Source organism: Peromyscus californicus, unplaced genomic scaffold, assembly GCF_007827085.1.
Source record: "Peromyscus californicus insignis strain IS unplaced genomic scaffold, ASM782708v3 Scaffold_4__1_contigs__length_199733344, whole genome shotgun sequence".
In the NCBI taxonomy this organism is placed as follows: domain Eukaryota; kingdom Metazoa; phylum Chordata; class Mammalia; order Rodentia; family Cricetidae; genus Peromyscus; species Peromyscus californicus.
The window spans coordinates 82,077,237-82,099,738 of NW_026294562.1; the positions used below are offsets into that span (position 1 = coordinate 82,077,237).

At 47.1% G+C, this 22,502-nt stretch overlaps 1 protein-coding gene across 1 annotated transcript in view; it reads right to left on the bottom strand.

Annotated features, from left to right (window-relative positions):
- The window catches only part of Hs3st2 (heparan sulfate-glucosamine 3-sulfotransferase 2), a 108,434-nt gene extending 87,097 nt beyond the window's left edge, over positions 1-21,337 (bottom strand). Inside the window, exon 1 of the mRNA XM_052762878.1 lies at positions 20,405-21,337. Coding sequence (XP_052618838.1) covers positions 20,405-20,889 — 485 coding nt within the window. The 5' untranslated portion in view covers positions 20,890-21,337. The remainder of the gene's footprint in view (positions 1-20,404) is intronic.
- Between the last annotated feature and the right edge of the window lie 1,165 nt (positions 21,338-22,502).

Below are 22,502 nucleotides of genomic sequence, written 5' to 3' on the forward strand. Positions count from 1 at the left end.
CAAGAGCGCCTTGTGTGAGTGCTTTAAAGGCAGGGCATGTGGTCTTTGTGTTTAGTTCCGGATGTCATGAAAGAGAGGACGTGATTGGTGACCTCTGATTAACACTGTTGAGAAGTTATGCAGTGCCTGGGACTCTGGAAAGGTTAGAATCAACAGTGTGTGTGGAGGAGAGCTGTGGGTAGCTACACTCCAAAATGAGCATTCTTCTGGCCCTGGCTGCTTTGGCCAGGAGGGTGCATTATAGAGGCTTCTGTCTCTGCTCTGTGGAGTCATGACAGAAGGTAGGGTGAGCAAGAGGATACTTCTAGTTCAGACAGTTGGCTCTCTGCCAAGGAGGCTTCACCACAATAGGTTCACCTCAGCCTTGTCTCCACACCTCTGTGTTATTCAGGAAGGTACATGTGGGATATGGAGTAAGATTCCAATGCAACCTGAAGCCTTGAAGCTAATAGGTAACAAGGAAGAAAGTTAAGAAAGCTTGGAAACTCAGAAGAAAAAAAAAAGAGTTGTTCCTCTGATAATGAGGACTCCATTCTACTGAGTATAGGGCGTCCATCAGTGAGTCCTACAGCTAGAGATGTTCCTAATATTTTCTTTTCTAATTTTATCTTTGAAAATATAACATAAAATGGACTGTCATTGAGTGTTCTATGCTATGATTTTTGTTTGTTTGTTTTGTCCCGCCTAGTTTAAACCCAAGTCTTCATGAATGCTAGCTAAAGTTTCTACCACTGAGATACTCCCTGACCCTTGCGGTTTGTATTTTAATACATTTTTTGTTTTATTGTTCGAGAATTCGCGCATGTATGCAATGTGTTTTTATTTTTTTTATCAAATCCACCCCCATTCCCTCCCAAACTCCTACTTGTCCGTTCCAATTTCCATTTTCCTTTTTCTTAACCCACTTAACCCTCCTGGAACTGTCCCCATACGTACATGTACAAATGTTAGCTCGTGTGTGGGTTCGTTTGACCACCACCCCAGTCAGGATACAGGACAGTGGGTCACTTAGGCCAGTGGTTCTCAAACGGTGGGTCATGACCCCTTTGAGAGTCAAATGACCTTTTCACAGGGGTCACATATCAGGTATCCTGCATATCTGATATTCACATTATGATTCATAACAGTAGCAAAATTACAGTTATGAAGTAGCGACAGGATAATTTTATGGTTGGGGGTCACCACAACCTGAGGAACTGTATTAATGGGTCACAGCATTAGGAAGGTTGAGAACCACTGTCGGAGGGCAACCCTAACAGAAAACCACCCACCTTGACTGTTCTGGGCGCCCTCTCTACTGTCCTAAGCCCTGGCAACCATTAGGTTTTTCTCTAGCTCGTTGCTTTGCGTGTTTGAGAGTGTCATATATAATTGGAAACACGCAGTAGATAACCTTCTTTTCACTCAGCATGGCATGATGCCTCTGAGACCCATCCAAGTCACTGTGTTTTTAAGGAGCACCTCACAAGGGTTTTACACCGGGGGTTTGAGGGAGGTTGGGAGGAAACCTCGGGTTAGCCTTTGGTGAACATATTGGTGAGTAAAGATTGGAACTTATTGAAGCCAAAGTCCAGATACAAATTATGCAAAACAGATTGGGGGGGGTAATCTAAAAATACTGCCGAGCTGGATCTTTTCCTCCCATTTTTCACGGCTGCGTTCGCTTTCCCATGATGCCCCATCCATTTGCAATTTAAATCAGAATCACAGCTTTTTAAACCACTCAGACTTGGTAATGTCAGCCAGTCCCTCCCAAGCTGTTGATGGACCATGACAACTAAATATGATACAGTAATAGGGTGACACCAAAGCCAGAGGGGCGGGGGTGGGTCAGCACTTCCCAAAATGTGGGAGACACAGCACTGATGCTTAAAAAATGAGGTGGTACACACAGTCACTTTACTCTCACTCAATCATGTCATTAGCAAAAAGTTAGCTTTTCCATTCCATATTTCTGTCTCCTACTTGCATCAAGAAGAAAGTCTTAGTTGCTAGAATGCTTTTGATAGCTTTCTAAGTGTGCGTGAGTGTGCGAACGTGTGTGCGTGTGTATATGAGAGTGAGAGAGAGAAAGAGAGAGTGTGTGTATGAGAAAGAGAGAGTATATGTATGAGAGAGAGTGTGTATGCGTGTGTGTGTGTGTGTGTGTGTGTGTGTGTGTGTGTGTGTGTGTGTTAAGGCCTTAAGTGTGCTAGGCAAGCACTCTACCACTGAGCTATATTCCCAGACATCTGACTGTTTATTTTCCTCCTCAGTAGAGAAGGGTTGCCTCAGGCAGAGCATGGTGGCCAGCAGAGCAGAGCAGCCACCAGTGTTGGACTAGTGCTGAGCTCATGGTTTGGTGATGACTGTGTTTGTTTTCTTGATTACTTTCTATTTCTGGCAAAAGCAAGGAATGTCATTAATGATGGTGATATAAAGTTCCTGTGTGTGTGTGTGTGTGTGTGTGTGTGTGTGTGTGTGTGTGTGTGTGTGTATACCCTTGTGCAGGGGCATGTCCATGTGCATGTAGAAGCCAAATGTTGATGTTATCTATTTTTCTCAATTGCTCACCACCTTATTAATTTTTAAAGATTTATTTATTATTATTTATGGCTATGGGTGTCGCCTGCATGCATGTCTGTTCACCATGTATGTGTCTAGTGCCCACGGAGGCCAAAAGAGGGCGTCGTAACCAGAGTTATAGATGGTTCTGAACTGTCATGTGGATGCTGGGAATCAAACCTGAGTCCTCTGGAAGAGCAGTCAGTGCTCTTAACTTCTGAGACATCTCTCCACCACCCACCATATTTTTTTGAGGCACAATTTCTTATTGAATCTGGAGCTCATAGAATTGGCTAGATGAACTGGGCAGCAAGTCCCAGGATCCTCCTGTCTCTGTCACTCCAGTCTGAGGTTACAGGAGCATGCCACTTTACCTGTCTTTTTTTGTGAGTCTGGGGATGGACTTCAGGTCTTCATACTTGTGCAGCCACTAATTTTCTGACAGAGTCGACTCCCCAGCCTCCTAAAGTTTCATTTTTAAGTAAATGTAGAAGAATAAAAATTATGAGAGGTCCTTGGTAGAGTATGAAGTAAATGATATTTGTAGGTGTGTGAAAAATTAAGTCGTGAGGATGGCACAGAAACAGCTGGAGGTTGGGAAACAAGGTATTCGCTTTTTGAAAGGATTCTGAAAGCCTCATGAATGCAGAGGTACTTGGACATTGCCTCAGAAGCAGGATATAGCCTGAGAACTTTCTGGCTTGCCCATTGATGGCTCCTAGTGCCGAACATACAACTGTCATGGACCATCCTTAACACCAAGGCTGCACTTGATTTCAAAGAGGTTCATGTTAACTTTGGCAGCCCGTTTGTTCTTGAGCTGTGGCTGCCTTTTCTGGTCTTGACTCTCTTCTTTCTCCAGCTCCATTTACCCCCCAAACCTCAATGTTCCTCTATCTTTCTGTACATGCTGAGTGCTGAGCCACAGAGGTTCTTCTGGGATGATCTTTATGGTCCAGCCCTGTACATCCCTGGGCCTCTTCTTGTCAAGAAGGTCTCCCTCTCCAGGATGGATTCCATCTATCAAACCTCCAGAATCAGTGGACATTGGCATTCACTGCAAGCAAGATCATCTCTAAAATAATGAATCTCTAAGCACCTGAGCCACTGTCAATACAGCATCGAGAGCTTTGCAGAGCTTCAGTCTCATGGAGAAGCAGCTTGGGGCAGTGACAGCGTCACAAACTCAGCATCCTACAGAGATGCTGTGAGCACACACCTGACTGACGAGGAGCAGCAGAGACTGATGGCTCTCTCTCTCCCTGGGGTCCAGGAATAGAACCAAATGGGTTTCTCTCATCATGTATTAATCCTGACTCTGGGTTATTCTCCTCATTCTCCAGCTGATAAGACCGTAGTTTTCCACATACAAAAGTGTGCATTAGGACAGCAAAAGTCTGTTCTTTTCTTGGCATAGCCATAAGCTAACCAATAGTCATACCTGCTGCAACCACAACTCTGGAAAGAGGACCAACAGGAATGAAAGTAAAATCTAGTACTGCATGCTAGATTGACTTATTTCAGAGAGCTATGGGGTAAGAGCACTTGAGACGGTTAGCTTGTATAAAAGAAACCAAGGCTTAGCAGAACAGAGCAACACACATCCCAGTATATCAGTAGCAGAGGGCCAGTGGTGTCTGCTTCCGAAGCCCGCTATCCCAGTTTCAAAAAGGCAGGTGACCCAGTAATATCCTGTCCACACCATATTTTTGTAAAAAGTTTTGAATCTGTAAAACATACTTACAAATGGAGATTTCACTGTCTGTTTTCAAGGCAGGGTCTTACTATGTAGTCCAGACTAACCCTGAACATGCTACAAAACCTAGACTGTTCCTTAACTTACGATCGTCTGCCTCAGCTTCCCCAGTGCTGGGATTATAGGTGTGCACCACCATTTCTATTATATTTTAAAGGCCTTTTTTTTAATGAAGGAAGAGAAGCAAAGACAGCAGGAAGAAATGAAGGGAGCGAGAGAGGGAGGGAGGGAAGAAGAAAAGAGAAGTGAAAAATTGGGGATACCAAGATGCTGAAATGGGACTTAGGTCTTTGGGGTGAGCTCCTGATTTTTCTTGGCCCACAGCCAACATCATTCATTCATTCATGAACCACAGAGCCCATGAGAACACTCCATCTTTGAAGCGTTGAGCTAGCTATTTGCAAGGCTCAGTCCCTGCCTGAGAAGAATCCAGAAGAACCCACTCCCAATGCCAGTTTCTGATAGCTCAGGGTGTCCCAGTCCTTCTACATATTTCTCTTGGCATCAGCCAACTGGCAGAGGTGCCTAGACATGACCTTGTTTACACAGTTGTCATTAAAATGAAGTTCAAGAACCTGTAAATGCCTTTGACAGAGCATATATTCCCCCCCCCAAAAAAAAAAACTGACATAGTTCTTTCCCTCAGCAAATGACTAACAAAGAGAGATTTACCTAGGATTTCTGGTTAACTGAGATGTTCGTGCTGGAGAAATATGAGAAAGGCACCCAGAGTGGAGCCGGTGCCACTACAGAGCTCTGCGGTGACTTAACTCATTTTTCACAGAATTAATAATTCAGATCCCACACCGTTCCAGTGAGAAGTGGCTATAACTGCAGAGAGTTTAACCAACCACTTCTGAAGATGGGGATTGATCCTGGGAAACGCTGCCTCCACTTTAAGCCATCTCGCCTGAGCAAAATGAAAGCTGTTAGATGATTTCATATCTTCATTAAAGCCATCAAAGCAGAAACACACTGCAAAGAGGCTGCCAAGGCAGAGAACATTCCCTATGCTTCAGCAGCTTGGGGGAAGTCCGCGAGAGTCGGAACCCGATTATTTTAGAGACATGCTAGCGTTCAGTTCTTCCAGAAGGAAATCACAGGCATTGGTCTCCAATATGGTAATATCATCAAGACAGCTACCTTGTCACACCTGTGGGTGGGGCTAGAGCAAAGTGGAGAAGCTGGGTAACACATGCAAGTGACATGTGCTTTTTGGGGGTTGGACAAGATCCTTCAAAGGATGTCCAGAGGTTATCCAAACACTCAATTTGTTTTAAATGGGCTCCAAAGAGCTGTAGGAGTGGGTGCCCCGCCATTGTCCACCTATTTGGGAATGAAGAATCCAGGTTACAGTTGAACAACAATCTTTGGTTAGTTCATCCATCCACACCTATGGATGGATGTTTGAAAAGTCAGAACAGGGGTTGGATTTGGAAGGGTTAGGTTCAAACCCCAGCCTGCCACTTGCAACACACTTTAAAAACTTAACAGAGAGAAACCACAGGTGCACTGTAGCTCAGCCCTTGTGCCCAGTAGCAGCATGACCTTCATCATTCTCACTGTCATGGTCACCATCTTGTTTGACCCCTCCCACACACCTTCATCAACTAATCCTGAAATCACATTGTCAGACCGTGTTGGGCATCTGCCACTGGGCTTCTCCATCCGCCACTACCATTGCAGCAGCAGCAGCAGCAGCAGCAGCAGCAGCAGCAGCAGCATTTCCTGCTCTGGCCTTGCTCTCCCTGTCAGAGCAGCTCAGCAGAGCCTGTTAAAGCAAGTCAGGAGCTCGGGATGTAACTCAGTGGGTAGAGTGCTTGCCTAGCATGTACAAAGCCCCAGTTCTGCCATCGGTGCTGCGTAAAAACTAGACATGGTGTGCCTCTGTAATTCCTGCGCTCGGAAAACAGAGGTAGGAGGATCTAAAGTTCAGGGTCATTCTTGGCCACATAGCAAGTTTAAAGCCAGACTGAGATACATGAGAACCTGTCTAAACGCAAAAACAAACAAAATCAGATCACAGGATTCCAGAACTCCATCAACACAGCTCCTTCTCATTGACTCAGAGCAGAAGTCAAGGCTCTTGCAGGAGTCTCTAAGGCCCTGCTTAATCTGCCCCCAGTTGCTCCCTGAATTTATTAGATATTTCTCCCCCTTGCTAGACCCACTCTGGCTACCCTGGTCCTGAGATACTGAGGGTTATCACCACTACTCCGCCATCCCAGATGCCATGGGAAGCTTTGCATTTGCTTCTCTTTGCTAGAATGTTCTTTCCATTAAATTGTAACATTCTTTGTCCTGTATCTTCTTCAGGTCTTAGTTCAAATATCACCATCTCAGAGAGGCCTGTTCTAACCATTAACCACTGGCGGCTGCAATCCCTTGTCCCCACCAACACCTTTCTGACTACCCTTCTTCCCCGCATTCTCTCTGCCACACCTACCATCATCTGACACAGATATACCTTAGCTGCTGACTGCAGAGGACATGGGCTTTTGTCTGGATGTTTCACTACTTTCTTTCTCTCCAGTGACTACTATAGAGCCTGGTACATAGTAGGTGCTCAATAGACATCTGATGACATGATAATCAAGTCTCAAACATACAGATTCTGTCTTTTCTCACTCTGTCAGAGACCATAAGGTAATCCAAATAAAGGGATATAAATTACTGGTGGCCCCAGAACAGACTCATTATCTCAGCCATGCCTCACATCTGAGCATATTCACTCAACTAATATTTCCTGAGGACACACAGTGTGTCAGGCTCCACTCTGAACTCTGGGATGGCAGCATAAATGAAGCAGGCAAGGTTCTGCACCTAGGGAGCTTTCAAAGCCAAGAGAGAATGATCAAGACACACTGGAATTGTATCAAGAAGCATGCAGTAGACAAGATAAAGCAGTGAAGGAAGTTACAGGAGGATGAGGAAGGGGAGCTGCTTCCAGCAGGCCGCAAGGGAGGGCTAGGTGTTGTTTCCTTTTGTTTTTGAGGAGGTGACGTGCATAGCATCTGAGGCCTGTGTTACAAAAAGAACCAAATCCAGAGACGACTGGGGAAGGAAGAACCCCAGCAGAGGTGAAAGCGACTGCAGACTCCTTCAAGCTGAGGCCTGGGCTGGAAAGCTTCTCACTGCCCTGCCCCACATGGGGGCTTTTTCGCCCCGGGACCACACAGGTGCTGGGAGTTTCTGTTGCTTAGGTCTTCCTGACTTACATTTCCTACTCAGCTCCTTAAAATCAGACACCCCCTTCTGAGGTCAGTATGGGTTTGACACATACCAAGTGATCACCAAGTGGATGGCACTGTCTCCAGAAGAGAAATTGTGCACAACATCCCCACAGGGACACCTCTCCAGCAGCTGGTAGAACATCATCTCTGGCTGTCTGCTCTTTGGGGTTCAGTTCACACACCCTCTCTTCCAGGAAGCCTTCGTCTGACTAGATCCCATCTTTCTGTTTCACTCTTGCTCTCCTAGGGCCTCTGTTGCAGTACTCTGACTTGTGTATGAAACTGTCATGGGCATCTCAAAACCCTCGCAACATGTGAGAAGCCCAGAGGCAGAACCTGAGTTCTGTTCATTTTTGTGTCCTGTTATTGTTAAAATCCTGTACATGTGCAGTTCGGGGTCTTGTGTCTCACTTACATATCCACCTTAAAAAAGCCAGACGCAGACCCCCACCTCTCTCTCTCTCTGTTCTCTCCCTGCTCCCTGCTCTCTGCTCTGCTTCCTTCCCCCAGGCCTGGCTCCCTTCCCTTTCCCCTCTAATAAAATTCTAAAAGTACCACTGGGTTCTGTCGAGAGACCATGACCTTTTCATGCGTTAACCAGCGCTGATTATTATCAATTAGTATTGAAATAAATAAAATCTCAATGATGATATCAATGACCAATAATCACAGTTAATACTTTGGGGCATTTTTTTTTTTGTACAAGAAATGCTTAGAGCACTTTTATTGCCCAGTGAACTCTCGCTGCTTCCATATCAGACACTCGGTATGACTGAGCCCCAGTGTGCACATAGAACACCATGCCAAAGAGAAGCAACTGATTTGTGGACACAGACCCAGCAAGTGATGGAGCAGAAATACCAACACAGTCCTCCTGATTTCAGGGTCTGAGCTTTTGATTGTTCTTTACAACTACCCATGCCCCATGTCTATGGTTTGGCTTTCTATAGTTTCTTCTGCAGTGTGATTTAAACTTATTAAATAAGAAATCCCAGAATGAAAGAATTTGTAAGTGTTAATTGTTCATTACAATGAATAACACGATGGTGTTGTGGAATATTTGTTTACACCATGTGAAAATGTGTCACTGTGATTGGTTTAATAAAGAGCTGAATGGCCAACAGCTAGGCAGGAGAGACTAGGCAGGACTTCCAGGCAGAGAGAGGAACTAGTGGTGAATCTAGGCTCAAGAGAGATGCCAGCGAGACACTGAAGAAGTTGGACATACGGTACAGAGGAGAGGTATCCAAGCCACATGGCAGAACATAGATTAATAAAAACAGGTTAATTTAAGTTCTAAGAACCAGTTCGGAAAAATCCTCAGGTAAGGCCAAGCTTTCATTATTAATAATAAGTCTCCTTGTCATTATTTGTGAGCTGGGACCTCAAAGAAAAGTCCGACTATACAATTGCATTTCCACTCTTATGTATTCTAAATGGGAAGTGAATCATCCTTTTATGTAGTGTATCCACACTGTGTACACTACCCACCCATTACTCAGTAACTGCCTTAGTTATCAGATTGACTATCATAAAGTTAGTATTTGAGTATTATATGCCTCTCACAGTTTCAGATGTTGGATGCTTGGTTTTCAGATGGTGGCACTAATTTGGAAGGTTCTGGAAGCCATAGGAAGTCAAACCTAGCTGCCAGAAGTAGATCATTGGGGGCAGTTCCTCAGGGAAAATCTTGTTCCTGGACATTTTCTGTTTCTCCTCCTCCCCCTCCTCCTCTTCCTCCTCAACTTCTTCCTCTTTCTGTCTCCTTCTCCCTCCCTCCATTCCTCCTTTTGCTATGAGGTAAGAAATCCCTTTGTCTGGCCCATGCTGTCATCACCATGATGTTCTGCCCAAGCACATGGGACAAACAACCTCTAAAACTTTGAGCCAAAATACATCCTTCCTCCCTGGAACTCACAGCAATAAGAAAAGTCACTAATACATACAGTTTCTCAGTACCTGTGTTAAATAACCCCATTTTACTTCATCATAGCCCCAGAGTGCAAGGGTATTAGTGCTGGAGATTTAGTGATGCCAAGGAGAAACTGTGAAGTGCTTCCGTAAATGAAAAACTGAAGGTACAATAAGATGCTGATAGAGAGAGCATGAGTGAGTGAGTGTGTGTGTGTGTGTGTGTGTGTGTGTGTGTGTGTGTGTGTGTGTGTGTGACAGAGAGCGAGGGGGAGAGAGAGAACATAACTTACAGTAGCGCATTGTTACCAATATTCTGTTTTCATAGTTACTGCTACTCATCTCTCACTGTGCCAAATTTATGTATCAAATTTTATTATATATGTGGGGGGGGACAAATCACAGTGTACACAGCATTTGTGTTCACACTACCCATAGTTTTAGGCATCTACTTGGTGTATTGGAAAAGCCTGCCAATAAGGTGACCCACTGTAGTCTCTGTCTCCTAGTTTTTAAGTTCATCCCACACACCCTTTGAATCTGGTCATCATCCCCCCCCACACACACACAATCTATCTTTTCATTCTTTTTTGAGGCTCCCAGCTCAACCAGGAGGCAGAGCTTCAATGTCGATTCATTGTACACTCCAGCTTCACAGTAGATTTGGGGTTCTTTGTCTGGCAGTGGGCAATAAGAGCAGGGAAACACTCAGTAGCAAGAAGCCATCTCCCTAGCAATATTGATGACTACTGCCCCATGAAAGGCAGGACCGGGAAGCCTTGTCATAGACACCATGTAAATGTCTCTGCTAAGGACATGACATGGCTGAAGTCCCACACACACTTTCTTCACTCTTGGCTCAGGGACATTAAGCAGACTGGGAAAGCAGAACTGACTCCCTGCTCTCCCCGAATACACGCTTCATGCATTAGTGCCTCCCTCTTTGCTGTGACCAGAATGATGTACATAAACTGTAGGGAGGAAGGCTTCATTTTGGCTCACAGTTCCAGAGGGCTCAGTGTGTCATGGCAGCGGTAGCATGATGGAGTGCTTGGCAGCAGGAGCCTGGGCCAACAGCTACTCATATTGCACTGGACCAAGAAGCAGGGTATGGGACCCAAACTGAGACTACGTAATCACCAACAGCTGCTCATCATCCATGTCCACCAGCCAAGCTCACCTAAAGATTCCATGGTCCCCCAAAACAACAGTACCAGCCAAGACTGAGTGTTCAAAGCATGATTCATGGGAACCATTTCAAACTCAAACTCTTACACCTCATGTCATTCACAACAGAATGGAAGAGACAGAAATTTGCACACAGAAGGTTTTTTTGTGAGGTGCATCCATAAGTGTGCATGTACGTGTAGAGACCAGGGATTAACTCTGGCTGTCCTTCTTCAGGAGCCATCTACCGTGTATTGTGTATTTTCTGAGTTAGGGTCCCTCTCTGGGACCTGGGGCTCACAGGGTAAGCTAGGCTGCCTGACTAGTGAGCCACAGGGGTCCTCCTGTCTCTGCCTCCCCAGAACTGTGATTGCAAGAGTGTCCCCATGGCTGGCTGTTTCCCCTGGAAGCTGTGGCTTAAATACAGGTCATTATGCTTCCATGGCATGCACTTTACTGACTGAGTCACCTCCCCAGCCCCAGATGTACATTTTAAAGAAACACCCTGTCTCATGTAAACCTCAAAATAGACACAGAAACACTCCCAAGCCCCCTCCCGTAGATTTCTGACTCTCTAACAGAAACAACTTTTCTCTTATTTTTGCACTGACATCTTGGATTTAACATCTGCAATTACGCACAAAGTAGGTTAAAGTGACAGTTGGTGTGTGTGTTGGCAGGGAGGGGGCATGGTGTTTTTTTCCCTAATAGTGGGAAAAGAAGCCTGGTAACTTAACGTAGTTTTCCCTTTAAATATCCACCATGTATTTTCTTGGGGGAGGCTTGGCTCTACCGAAGCCTTGATGCCCTTGTGAACACTGCATGTTGGAACACTTCTCTTAGTTCTTGCATTTGCTCTGAATTTTCATTTTGATTTTCTCTCCCAATCATTAACACATCATTGGAACCTGAAAAACCCAGAGCCACTGCTGTATTCACTTAAGTTGGATTTTTTTTTTTTTTTTACAATATCCAGACATGTTTCTCATGATGTTGGTCATGTTCTGTGCGTCCTGCAGAATCTGCAAAATACCACTGCACCACAGAAAGGAAATTTACTATCATTTATACTGTGGTTCCATCCCTACTGCTCACATCACGGAGGAAAATCTCAGCTTGATATCAATATTTTCTTAATGTATTAGTGTCTCCTGACAGCCCCGCTAAAGACAGAGAATGCAGTAGGCTTGGAACACCCCAGCATGCTTTTTGTAAAAACTCAATAACACTGCTTTGTTTTCAAGCTGTCTGCTTTGAGATCACTTTCAGAAAGTGGTGCTGGCTTTCCATTTAGGGTGGTTTATTTAAATGGAGTTGTTTTGTAAATATATTTATTTGAAATATATTTGCATAGAATGTGTTAGGTTTACAAATGGATAGCATCATTAGAGGGATCCACAAAATTGGGGCTTGTCATTTCTTCTTAAAAGAGGAACTCTGTGCCCCAAAGACGAGGCATGTAGAACTTCCCTTCATCACTTTTGAGCTGCATTACATACATATATTAAAGTCTGCTATTTACTCTAAAATAGGAACTAAAAAAAAAATGAAGCCTCGTTCTTTATGAAAGATTATAATTTTCCTTTACTCTAGAGAATTTTATTCATGTATACAATAAATATGATTATATCCACTCCCTACTTCTATCCACTAACTCCCTCCATAAACTTCTTAACGTGTAAGATTATATAATTTTTTAAACTAAGTTTACTTTTTTAGTTGATGCATAAAATATTTTTAAAATGTGTATAAAGATGGCAGCATGCTTAGGATCTAGAAAATGTTGCTCAAGGGTCATGTATTTAAGACTTGGTGCTTCTGGGAGTGGTGGAGCCTTTAAGAGGAGGGGTCCTACAGGGCCCAGAGGCCCCTGAGCTGGAACTGACCTGAAACTCTCCTACTGAGGACTAACTTTAATGGTACCAGAAGGCTCTAAGCAAGGTTCCAAAGGAAGGAAGCAACCAACAGTCCTACCCAGCTATGATGGCGCTATGATGGCAATGAACCACATCAACAGCCAGCAAACCAAGGGTGCGGTAGTGGGACGTGTGTAGCCTTGGTGGTAACCAGCAGCTCTCTAATTAGACTTACGACCCACTCAACAAGAGGGAGATCATGCCTGCTACTGGACACCTAGCTAACCGCCCAGGGCTAGAGAAGTCAGGGGTATTAGAGGAGAACACACAACTTCCACAGCACAATCCCTAATACATTATAAATACATTATAATACACCCACAGATAAATGTCGTTTTCACTCCTCATCAAGGAAACTTCCCTTTGCAACAAACCTCCAGAGATCCTTACAGAAAACCTCAGCCAATCAAAATGCAGAGTTCTGGATCCCAGTCGCAATGGATACATCTACGGAACACTCTTACGCCTAAGGCTCAGGAAACATTGCAGAAGGAGCTCAGGAAGATTGTAAGAACATGGAGTTTATCGTGAGATTATGTCTCCTAGTAACATCAGGAGGCTACACGCATGAAATCTCACCAACATGACTGCCTAAACATGACATGAACAAGGACGACAACAATAGCCATGCTGACGCAGATGGGGGAAAGCCCAGGACGCCTCCACCCTACACAAAGAACTACAGGCAACTGAAGCATGCTAAGGGCAGGAGAAAGTCTTCCCAGGGGAAGAGCACACCAACTGGTTATCCAGTACCAAAGGATGAGTCATGAAAACGTACATACAGTTAACAATGAACAGACTGAGACTTTGATATTTATGTACTTAGGAATATATGTGTATACACATATATGTATGTAACAACAAATAATCAAAAGGGGGCCATGAATTTGGAAGAGAGCAAGGGGTGTATATGAGAGTATTTGGGTGGAGAAAAGAGAGGGGGAAATGATGGAATTCTAGTACAATCTCAAAAACTGAAAGAAATATTTTTTTAAAAAGAGGTTGAGTGTTTCAGAAGGTGTTAGATCCCTGGCATGTGTCCTTGGAGAGAATAATAGGAATCTAGACCCTTTATCTCTGTCTCCTGAGTTCCCAGCATTAGATTAGGGCTTCCTCCACCTACTCAGCATGGTATATTGCCTTTGTACATACCGTAGGAATGGAGCAATCAATGGTAAGCTGAAACCTCTAAAAATGTGAGCCAAAATAAACATTTTTCCTCTTAAAGTTGCCTATCTCTGTTATTTTGTTACAATAACCAAAGCCTAACATAAGGGGATTAATTATCACCTGATATTTTAATACTCATATACATTGTATCATATGTATGTCGGCTTAAATATATCTATCTCCTCATTTATCAGTTCTTTATAGTGGAGCATTCAAAATTCTCCTAGTTTTTTTTGAGATGTGGAATGCATTATTGTTATCTTTATTCACTCTACAATGCAATAGCTTACCAGAGTCTTGTGTTCCTAGTTGTAACTTAGTACTAATCGACCAAGCCTCCCTCTCCCACACTCTACTCAGTCTCAGCTAAACACCATCACAAGTTTAAATGAGATCACTGGAATACAAATACTAAGAAAATGATAGTAGAGGTGGTGGACTATAATGACTGAGCTCTAGAAAATGCTGGATTCATCCCTCCAAAATGGGAGCTCTGCCACAGATTGGAAGATGGTAATGGGAAGCCCCTCCAGACCCCACCTAGAGCAAAGATGGGAGCTGTAGGCACTGAGAAAGAACCCACTGCCAGCTCCTCCGGTTGGAAGTGCTGGAAGACACAACAGCTGATGTGCACCTAGGAACCCTACATGATGCCAAAGGCCCCATGACCAAACCAGAGCATCTGGCCATGTCTCCTGGGAGACACACAGAGCCTTCAGTTCCTCATCCTGTCCCATCATCCCACAGAGAAGGCCCTGGGGAGTGACGCATTGGACCAACAGCCCAGCTGTGTAGCCTGACAGGCAGCAATTACCTCTGAAATGCTAAGTTATTTCCACTCACTGGTGGCTTTTTACCCACCTTGTCAAGCTGCTCATGGACTACAAAGCACTTCAGCCCATCAGTGCAGCCCATTAGGAGAGAAGAGTGGCAGCAGAGCCAGCCCACAGCAGCCTGGCACTGAGCCTGGCCAATGGTGGGCGTTTGACAAATAAATGGATTAACCCACCTCAGAGTTAGCGCTGGGGGGAATGGAGGGTGCCACAGACTTAGCTTGACTGCATGACCTTTTAGACCCCTCTGGCCTGACTCACAGCCTGAGTATCTGCTTATCTACCTCCACCTTCCCTGCCCACTGGCTGTGAGCCATCACACAGAGAGCTGGCCTCCCCTCCAAGTCCTCCAGCAGATCCGGATCAATAGGGAGCTGTGTGCTTCCGCCCCTCCACACCCACTCTGTCACTCAATCATTCAGAAATGATTCATGGAGGGCTAACCAAGGAAAGAATGCTATTCAACACTGCTGAACACTGGATGCAGAGAACATTAACAAGCACTCAGGAAACAGCACCTATTTGGCATTGACTCTGCACCAGAATGGATAGGGGCTCTTGGGACATGCCTCCTGGTCTATGTAAGTAAGTGCCTCTTTATGGTTGCCCATGGAGAACATCACAGCAGCGCATTTCTGGTGGGCATCTGCCCCACACCTTCTCTAGTTGTGAAATAGATGCTTTCAGGAAGATGGCATGGGTAACACTCAAAATTTCAAAATGGATGCAGCTCCCAACGGAGACCCCCTGCCGCTGGCTATAGAGATGCCATGTTGGGGATTTTCCATGTAGTCAGTGGTCCTTTGGAAGACTGATGGATTTCAGGATGACTGGGGAAGACACACTTTCAAGGCAGAAGACAGCTTGGTGAGGAGCAGCTCTGCGACCAGGGTGGAAGCAGAGGACATTTGTCATTTGTTGTGAGACATTCTAATCTCAGGAAAGTTAAAACAAACAAAACAAAAAACATGCTTCTTACTTTCTCTATTAAATGATACTTTTCTCTATTTTAACATCATGAACAGTCTTAACAGTATTCGGTGAGAATCTCAGGGCCTGCCAGAGTCTCCTTCACTTCACAAGCTCAAGCAAAGGGTTTGGGGACATTCCATTCTTTGTTCCCAGCTCATCCAGTCCCTTGAAGCTCCAGAGAAAAGTAAGACCAACTCTCCCCACCCAAACTCTCCTGGAGAAATGACAGCTCCACATTTTGAATGTCCTTTGGTGCCTGAGAAGAACTGTACACATGCTGGAACTGACTAATATATTTCCAGCCTGCTGCAAGGCTGACAGATGGGGGATTTCCAGACTCAATGGTTTCATTTAATCAGAACATGTCACACTCCCCTGGACCCAGGTAGGAAAACTCCTCATAAAAAAAAGACACGTGTACACGAGACCACATACATGTGGGGGCAGGGGAGGACACAAATCCCTTGTACTCACAGTGAACATAGGCTGGTCTGTTTCGTGTGTTGATCAGTCTGTTATAAGATTGCAAAGCCTTCTGTGTTCTCTTCTTCATGCAGAAGGCCCCTGTCTCCTGCCTATGGGCTTCCTCCTAATGCTTGCTAAGCCAGAGTTTGGCTTTGCTGTTACATATGAGTCACTGATTCGGATGAGCTTGATAATGTGGTAGATTTCATTCTGTGCCTCCCATCCTGTCTTACTTGGACCATCACCTCTGTGACAAAACCTGTGTCTTCTTGCCTTACACAGTCCCCAAAACACCCCGATGCGTAGCAAGAAAGGAAGCAGAGATGTGAGATAGAGTCTAACATTTATAACAAGTTCATCTATCAACATTTGGACACGAGTGCAGACTCAATTATCATGTATTAACTTGCTCCTGCTGGCATTTCAATACACTTAGAAAAGACTCCCTTCCTCTCCACGTGTACACCCTACCAACACACAGTGCTAGCAAAATTGAGACGCTTGAAACAAAACTCACCTTCCTTTTGAACCCTAAACTCCTGGACACAACACCATTTATATTTCTTTATAAATGATGATCCTACCAAATAGGCTTTATCGGAGGCAAACTTTGGTAAAACAGTATTATCTTACGTGAAATCTTAGGTCAGTTGAACGTTTCCACATAAGGTATCATCCATGGTTTTTATATCATGTAAAAGACTAGGTCAGGCATCATTCTCATCTTTAAAGGTGGTAAATAGATATGCAGAAATATGAGGTGAAATTTTATCAATGCAAGGTTAGGAAGAGAAGATGATGGGGAGAGAGGGAAAAGCAAGGAAGGGGGAAGGATGTGGGGGGGAAGGAAGTAAGAAAAAAGGAAGTATGGGCTGAGGAAGTGGCTCAGTTGGTAAAATGCTTGCAGTGCACAGAAGCATGGGGGTCCTCAGTTCAGGTCCCCAGAACTCCCATAAAACCCAAAACCCATTAGCGGGTGCCTACAATCTCTTTGCTGAGGAGGCATTTCCCTGAAGTTTGCTGGTCATTCTCCCTAGTGGAATCAGTGAGTCCCAGGTTCAGTGAGAGACCCTGCTTCAAAAACCAAGAAGGAAAATGACTCAGCTTCCATGCACACACTCACATGTGTGCCTGCACTCATCGGCACAGACACACACCACACACAAAAGGAGAAAGGGAAGCTTGAAACTAGTTCTTTAGCAATGCATTCCTCAGTCCCATTTGGTGATGGCAGCAGGTACAGCACTAACAGTTTCGGCAATAACTTCAGTATTGGTATTGTTAATGGCAATCACAGGAGTATTGGTAGCAAAACAGCAGTAATTGTGGCAACAGTAATAACACCACTGGCTTGCTTATCTTTATATACCAAAGATTTTCCCATGGAACTTTGATATGCAATGTTTCAAGGTTTATTCTTCAAATCTGAGATAATTATCATGGGCTCCATTCCATGAGAAGGCAGTGGAGACTCTGATCGATCACCCTTTTCCAAATCGTACAGCATCTAAAGAGGTCATCTCTGGCCTTTAACACAGTGGGTTCTGTCCTGGGACCATGATCAACCTAGTATAACTTTTTCTTTTCTTCTGAGCAGCTAGTGGTTTCCACCCTGCACCCCCACAGGTCCATATGCTACTACGTCTGGGAGGAAATTTGACCAGGTAAGGCAAGAGCCAGAGATGAGAACACAGAAGGGTCTTAGAGGAATACCCCTGCAGAGGGCTGGGCTCTCTGAGGGTGGCCTGACTCAGTGGTTCCTAAGAAGGGATTAGTACCCAGGAATAAAGAGGGTGAGGGCTCTGTTAGCTGGTCCCCTTTGCTGATGGTGTCTCTCTGGCTCTATCACCTCTGCCTTCAGGGAGGAGAAGTCTCACCTGTGGCTTGATGGTGGTGATTCTTATTTTCCCATTGTCTGTCTGCATTTACAGCTTGTGGCCTAAATGTTCCAGGGCTTCAAAATGGGCAGGGTACCAAGGACTCCATTGCATGCATGTAGCTCCACCCGAGGAAACCCAGGCCACAACAGTGGGTGAGAGGCTCCTTGAACACACACTAAGGAATCCCAGGGATCCCCATAGTTTCTGCAATTGCTGCATAGAACTCAAGTGATGATAAGAGGAAAAAAAAACAGAAAGAGTGCCTAAGTAGGGGGACTATATCGCATTTTGTGGAAACAGCAATTCCCACATGAAATCCTTGACTCTGGGGGGTGTTGTTTGTTACCCCCCCCCCCCCGAAAAAAAAGCACAGAATGCACAAGCCTTTCCTGAGTGCTGTGGACTTCCCAGCCTTCCTGGGAAACTGATGGGTATCATAGTTATGACCAGACCTCTAGGCTAATCTTTCCTTTAGAAATATCAAGAAGGGAAGGGGAGTGGGGGAGGGGAGAGAGGAAGAAGTGAAGCTGTCAGTGTGCTTCATGTTAAATAAAACCTACCAAGATTCAGCTGAGAATTTTAGCAGAATCCAAATGTGCTAGGAGAAAAAAAAAAGAAAAAAAAAAGGCATGGCTCCATCTCCAAGGTTCACAGCTAAGCTGGCTTAGAATCACACATGCCAAGGTTAAAAATAAAAGGCAGTCATCCCTGAATGACACAGGCTCCAGAATGGAAGCCTGAGGTATGCTGTTGGGTGGGTGAGGGAGGAGCAGAGAAGGAAAGTCTGGGCTCAACACAGAGGTGTTTATGGGAGAGTGCATTACCTAAAAGCTCAGAATTTGGCTATTTTGCACTTAAAAAGCACTTCACAGTGGGAAAAGGTTTCCTAACGATCTTCATATTTGCCATCGAGGAAACCCCTGGCATGCAGTGAGTGTGCTGACCTCAGGCAGGGCACTGGTGTTCAGTGCTTCTGTAGCCTGTTCCCTGGGGTCTGGCTCAGACAGTGTTTGCACATAACTAGATGAAACACCTGTGGGTCACAGTTCAGAAAACATGATGGGCCATCAGCACTGGTGTGAAGCCACACCTGACTGTGTGCCAACTGTCCCTTGACTGGCTCCACTACAGACAGTGTGTCTGCCCCTTGGGGACAGCACATGTCCCATCCCTTGCTCCTAACAGCCATAGCTACTGCTGACTAGGGCTAGCTGGAAAAGGTGACAAGTCATTCCTACGGGTCCCCCTTCTTTGAAAATCCAGAACCCTTTGTTATGATTTCATTAGGGTCATCTTTCTAGTGAAATCATCCTTTGTCCAGTATGCTTATGAGTCTACTGACTGACTAAAGGGTCTCCTTTTGTGTGAAAATAAAGGAAATAGCCTCAGCAACTGTGTCAGCTACCATGGCATCTCTCCACAATTCCACTACTATGTAGAGCTGTCGAGAATGTCTCCAGGTAGACTGTGACTTCTCGGAGGTCCATACATTATATTCCAGCCGCAAAGGTGCCCTGACTCAGTCCTTCTGTGGACCTATCCTGCACTTCCGCATCACACAGGGTGTGCAAGGCCAATGGACACTGGAGGACTGGAGAGTGAAGACCACCACCTCAGTGAAGCTTCATTGTATGTCCAGACACCACCCACTGGGGCGAACTGGAGCCAGCAGAAGTCCAAGGGAAGAGTGAGCATTCTAGGCATGTCTGACTATTCCTGGGATCCTGTCTAGCCCTCGTTTTAAGTGCCCACCTGTCTTCCAAATTCCTCCTGTTGGTTGCTATTTTAAAAGCAATACCCCCCCCCCAACGCTAACTGTCATTTTTACGTCTTTCAAACACTTTGAAAAAGCCTTGGCAGGGGAACAGGGCAAGAACTATTTTCCTGCCCCTTGTGATGGATGGGGAAAGAGAGGCTGCCAGAGTTTGAGGAACTTGCTTAATCTATGTGTCAGAGCCACAACTAAAATCCGAGGTCGCTTCCTTTCCTCCAAGCTCACTAACCCAGGACTGGAGCGGCTAAGGGAGTGAATTCAGAATGGTAGCAAATATTTGCAGCTGAGATTGGCATTCTGAAGGGGCAGAGCTTGTTCCCTTTCTCATTGCAAGAACTGGGGGCACACTCTCATTTTGCCTGAAGTATGGGAACCTAACCACTTCAGTTAGACTTTGGCCTGGCTCCCTTTTCTCAGCGTCAGGTGCCACCGATCAGGGAAGACCAGCTTAGGGCCCCAGTAAGGCTGTGTGTGGTCAGACAACCAAATGGCTTGAGCAAGCAGCCCCATCCCGCCCTAAAAAACTGGACAGGGAAGCCAGCCTTCCAGTCAGCCCCTATGTTGGACTGGAAACGCCCCCTTTCTTCCAGGGACCCCAGGGACAGGAGGAATGCCCCTCCCTTTTGCACTTCAAAGAACCTCGTGTAGAGCTAGTCTCTGGGAAGTTCTGGGTGCTTCTTCTTCCTACAGGAATCACCCACACCCCCTTGCCGGCTTAAAAGAGGACCTTCAGAGCGGACCTAACATTCAGAGTGGAGCTGTGGTGGTATTCCCCCTTACCTGTACCAGTCTAGCCCTCGGCCGTAGTTCCTGTCGAAGAAGTGGGGCTCGGTGCCCAAGGCCCGCACGTCCGGGTGCACGCGGATAAACTCCAGCACCGCCCGGGTTCCCCCTTTCTTGACGCCCACAATGAGGGCTTGGGGCAGCCGTTTAGTGCCCAGCTTCGGGGAGCCGGAGTGATTGGACCCGGAGAGGCGCGGTGCCGGAGCGGCTGCCGCCGGCGCGCTGGGAGCGCTGGGCTCACTGGGCGTCGGCCCCGGGGGATCACACGGGCGGGACTTCGCCAGAAGTTTCTGGCCGCTTGCGCTGGGGCTGCGGAGGCAGCGCGGCGCGCCGAGCAGGCGGCTCTGGCCCAGGCCGTCGCAGCAGCACAGGAAGCTGTAACACAGGTAAGTGCAGGACAAGGACAGCGTGAAGGCGAAGAGCAGCCTGCGCGCCCTCCGCGGCTGAGGTGGCCCCGCGCGGCCCAGGACCCTATAGGCCATAGCTCCATGGGCCCGCGCCGGGGGTCATGGTTTCTGAGGTGGCACCTGCGGCGGAGCTGCTGCGTGGCCCTACGATCGCCTAGAGGGCTCGTGTGGCGCTGTCCCCGCCGTGCGGGTCCGGCGTAGGGGACACCGTCTCCTCCGGGGGTTGCTGGCCTGGGCGAGCACCGCGCCCGGGGGTCCCGGGGACGGTGGCTCCTCGGGGACCGGGTGGCTGCATTGCCAGCATCTCCCGGTGCTAGGCGATGGGGGCTCCGGGCAGCGGGGCGGCTCCCGGCACTCTTCGGCTCTCACGCGCGACGGGTTCGGAGCGCGCCCAGCGCCCGAAGAAGCCCCATCCCGGATGCTCGGAGCGCCTTTCAGGGGACGCTCGGTGGCCGCGCGGCTGTGCCGGCGGGAGGATGCGCGGACCGGACGGTGGCGCTGGCGCCGGCCGCGTTCAGGCTCCTCGGGAAATGCCGAGTGGAGCGCGCTGCCGGCTCTATTTAAGGAGTCGCCTGACGTCAGCCGCGCGGGTCCCCCGAGCCCGCGCCGCGCCCGGGGACCTGGCCCGCCCCTTGCACCCCCACACTCTTATTCCGCTCAGGTACAACACCGCCCCAGGTACCCTCCCCATGCGGACTGCTCCCTAAAGAGCCTTGGCCAGCTTGGAGCGGTGAGGGGAGGGTGGCCAGGTACACCGTGCACTCCTGCGGGAGACTGGACACCCCCACCACTCTGGCCTCTGGACACCTGAGTCGAGATTATGCCAACACCCACCCTAGACATAGACCTGGGTGCTGATGCAAGCACCCAACCCTGATACTCGATTCCACTACACTCACCCACACATGCACCATGCACGCACTAGCACAGGAGCAAGCTCACCCTAATCCGGACACACCCCAACACCCCACAGAGGGTGGCGAATACCCCTAACTCGAGCCTAGGAACACAACAAGGGCACACCCCATCTCCCTGAACCAATACACACAGCCTGGAATCTGACTTCGTGCAGTGTGCGCACACGCCTGGGACCAGGGCGCACACTGTAAAACCGATGGGTGGAGGAACCGAGCGTGAGTGAGATTGCGTGACTAGTTACCAAGCCCCCTAGCACCCGCGCGCTGACTCATACCCAGGCTGCTTGCTCTGTCTCGCACCCATGGAGCAGAAACCTCCACCCGACTCGCACACCACCTCATCCCGCCCCACTCCGCCTTGCACCCCCGCCCCTCCCCTGGGGCCTGGAAGGAAAAGGAGCCCCAGAGCCGCAAGACTTATTCATCTCTTGGAGGTCGCCCCCTAGCGGTGGACTGCTCCCCAGGGAGCTGTCCAGGGTACCAGACGCCCTAAGGGCCAGCGTGTAGCTGGTTTCTTCACAGTTATTGCCAAGTGGCTGTCCACAGAACAGTTCCCAGGGACTAAGCCCAGAACATGCTTGCGTGAGGAACCCCAATGCTGTCCTGAGAGACCACACTAGAACCTTGTTAGAACCCTGCATCTCAGGTGGGAACCCTGTCCCCTAATCACTATGACCAATGTTCCCAAAGTGAAGACTCTCAGAAGATGGATGGATGACCCCTCCACCACCTCAGCTTCCATTAGGCTACTGATGACTTCAGGGCAAGGTA